The 3,450-nt window shown below is 54.6% G+C and overlaps 1 protein-coding gene across 1 annotated transcript in view; it reads right to left on the bottom strand.

Moving 5' to 3' along the window:
- The window catches only part of SDK1 (sidekick cell adhesion molecule 1), an 860,571-nt gene extending 857,613 nt beyond the window's left edge, over positions 1–2,958 (bottom strand). The window contains exons 1-2 of the mRNA XM_032394092.1: positions 2,954–2,958; positions 2,857–2,866 (exon numbers count right to left, since the gene is read on the bottom strand). Coding sequence (XP_032249983.1) covers positions 2,857–2,866; positions 2,954–2,958 — 15 coding nt within the window. The remainder of the gene's footprint in view (positions 1–2,856; positions 2,867–2,953) is intronic.
- Between the last annotated feature and the right edge of the window lie 492 nt (positions 2,959–3,450).

The following is a 3,450-nucleotide window of genomic DNA, read 5'->3' as shown; positions in this document are numbered from 1 at the left end:
CAGCGGGGGAAATTCCCGTCACGCCGCCCCCAGCGCCCCCGCAGCCGGAGCGCCCCGGCCGCGCCACGTCTCCCGGAGGGTCCGGCGGGCGCTGAAGAGGAGACGCCGCCGCCGCCGCCGCCGCCCCCGCCCGGCGCTGAGGAGAAAGTGCGCCCGCCCGCGCGCCGGCGCTCGCCCTCCGCCGCCGCCGCGCCCCATTCACAGCCGGGCCGCACGCGCCGCCCGCCCGCGCCCGCCGCCGCCGCCGCTGATTGGCCGCGGGGAGGTGGCTCGCGGGCCTCGCGCCCCGCCCCCACGCCCTCGCCTGTTTTCAAACTCGCCGCGCCCGCCCGCCTGGAATTTCGCGCCGGGCCTCTGGCTCGCCTCGGCGGCTTCCCGCGCCGGCTGCGCCCCCTAGGGACGCGCGGCGCGCACTGCAGGCCGGCGCCGTCTCGGCACGCGTTCAGCCGACCGCTCGGGCGGGGGCGGGGGCGGTGCGGGCCGCAGGGGTGGGGGCGGGGGCGGCGCCGGCCTCGCCCTCCTTGGGGCGTGCGGGCGCGCAGGTGGGCTGGCGCACGTGCGGCGGAGGAGCAGGTGGGCTGGGCCGCAGAGCCGCTGGCCGGTGCAGGTGGGCGCGCCCCTCCCGGCGCCCCCAGCCCGCCCTCCGCACCCCCTCAACCCCTCCGGGATCCGCCCTCTCCGGCCAGAGGGTGGGTGTTCGAGTGGTTAAGCGCCAAGTTACTGTGATTGCGAACGAGAAACAAGCGCGATCGGGTTTCCAGTTCTTAACAACAAAAGGCACCACTGGGTGTAGACCCGCCGCCTGTTGCCAGGAGTGGACGCTGGCTTTGGAGAGGCGTCCAAGGTCATGTGTGGGCTGCGGGGACCACAGCGCCGGCCGCTTCCCGCCGAGGGCAGGGCCGGTCTCTGGGAAGGGTCTCTTAGGGGAAGGGGCCCTTACAGGGAGGATCTCTTAAGGAGAAGGTCTCTTAGGGGAAGGGTCCCTTAGGGGGAGGGTCTGCTAGCGGGAAGGGTCCCCTCGGGAGAAGTTCTCCTAGCGGGGAAGGGTCCCCTACGCCGAAGGGTCCCTTGGGAGTCAGGGTCTCCTAGAGCCAGGCCTGGGGAGCCCGCGGAAGGGGCGTGGGGCGGGGCGCGCCAGCTCAGCCGCATGTGGTAAGCATTAGCAGAGTTTATGGGGTGAACTAAGCTCCGGAGGCTGGGAGGCCAGTATTTTTGTGGGAGGAGGCCTGGAAGGTGACACACAGTCTGATGCTGTTGGCAGTTGGCCTGGAGGAGCCTGGGGGCATGTGATGATTGAGATCATGTAAGTGGCGATGGCAGCGGGACAGGGCGTGCGCCTCGCTCCGTGCTGGATCCCCAAGACAACTGGGTGCAGGTTTGCTGTGATTGTTCGGTTTGTTGCCCCAGGCGAGGGAGAGGAGAGCCGCGTCTCAGCTCCCGCTGCCAGAGCACCTACTATGCACTACCCACCCTTATTAAGTCTCAACGATGACCATGTGAAGGAAAGATGGCGAAACTGAGGCCCAAGGACAGTAGCCAAATAGAGGAGGTGGATTCTGACCTAGATCCGTTCCCAGGGCTCGGACCCCTTCCCACGCCATGCAGGGAGGGCCAGAAAAGTGAGAAGCACTAGTGGGCACTTCCTGATACAGCACAGACGCGCCCTTTGGGTACCTTGTCCCTGAGGACAGGTGGATGAGACTGGGAGGGGGGCGTGTCTACTTTTATTTTCCATTGCAACAGCCCTGCGTCCTTTCTAACCTCCGGGGCTATATGAGAGCCTAGGAGAGAAATGATATCTACTGTGCGCTGAACACTTACTGTGGGCCAGCCCTGCACAGGCACATCATGGCACTAATCCCCACCATCCCCCTGTGTGAGAGGGGCTGTCACTAGTAGAGTCGGGACACTAAGGCTAAAAGAGGTGAAGCTGCTCTGCTCAGAGATGGGGGTGAGGGGTAAGAGTGGAGCTGAGGGCTTTGAGGTCTTCTTAGTCTTTCTAGTTGTGAAATCTGGGCAAATTGCTGACTCTGAATTCCCGTAAAAAGTTAGAAATAATTCCCATCTCACAGGGTTGTCGCAAGGGAATGAGATAATTCACACTCAATGAATGCTGGTTTCCTTTTCCTCATACCAACTTGGCAGTGCTGTCCCAAACTACCCTTGAGTCCAGTCCGTATTTAACCTTTTCCTTTCAAATAGAAACACATGCCCATTATTCTCCTTGCAAAAAGCAAGCCGTGCCCATATGCTCTTACAGCATAGGCATGAATATGGCAGAGGCAGCTTCTTGATTTCAGGACACTCAAAAAATGTCCAGAGCCTCTTTTGCTACAATTTGTTTTGCATGTCAGAGACAGTTTTGTGGAAACTTGTTTGGAATTTAGAAAGCCTAAGCCAGTATACCATAGGTTGTAAGAGGAGCACTGATACCACTTCTACTCCAAAATCTCTAATTTTTTATTCCAGTATCATCCTGGGTCAGTGAGGCTGGAACATCGCCTCATCTTACAGTTGAAGGCACTAAACTAGGGAAGTTTAACATACACAAAGTAACCACGTTAAAGCCAGAGTAGGCATCTAGCTCTCCTGAGTGCTATTCTAAGATTTTTTTTTCCCCAACCAGACTATGTTGCCTTTTACATGACTCATTAGATTACTGTCTTCAGGGATGTGTTTAGACTGTAGCTATTCTTTCTGAAAAAAATAATACAGAAAAACCCCTTTATAATGCTCAGAAGAGGACTAGTCAGCACAGAGCTGGACTATTTCTGCCTGTAACGACCAATTAATCTCTCCATTTAATTTTATCCAGCCCAAAAAGTTCTCGAGAACACTTCATCCTTGTATACTTACCTTTAAAAACCTATAGGCACAAATATAAAAAAAAAATTAATAAAATTAAAATCTTTAGCCATATATTCTAAAAGACCATGAGATGGAGGGATTTTACTCCATGAGAGCGGACTTACTTTTAAAAATGAGCTGCAGCTATCTCCTACTTTGCAGAGCAAAAAGTTAAGATTTCACCTGCTTAATTAGAGAGAGAGAGAGAGAGGAGTTTTCAAACAAATGATCATTTAAGTGAAGTTAGAACTGTAACTGAGGCCACCAGTGTCTTCCCCATTGTCATTAACCTAAAACCTCGCTACGCCAGGTGTGGTCCACTGGCCATCAGTCTCACCTGGGAGCTAATTCGAAACATAGCATCTCAGGCCCTTGCAGGACCTACTGAATTTTAATCTACATTTTAATGAGGTCTCCAAGTAAATTAAAGTTTGAGAATCACTCCATATCTCCTGAGAATAGAATAAACATGAATACAGCTCTCTTTTCTATCCTCTTCCTGTCTTTATTTTTTCTTTTGCTTCATTCTTTTTTTTTCCTCATAGGAAAAAAAAGAATTGTGATTTTTTTTTATTTTAAAAGGAAAATATGCAGCTTCATAGA

Source organism: Phoca vitulina, unplaced genomic scaffold, assembly GCF_004348235.1.
Source record: "Phoca vitulina isolate PV1807 unplaced genomic scaffold, GSC_HSeal_1.0 scaffold79, whole genome shotgun sequence".
NCBI lineage: Eukaryota > Metazoa > Chordata > Mammalia > Carnivora > Phocidae > Phoca > Phoca vitulina.
This window is presented reverse-complemented; position numbering and strand designations above follow the sequence as displayed.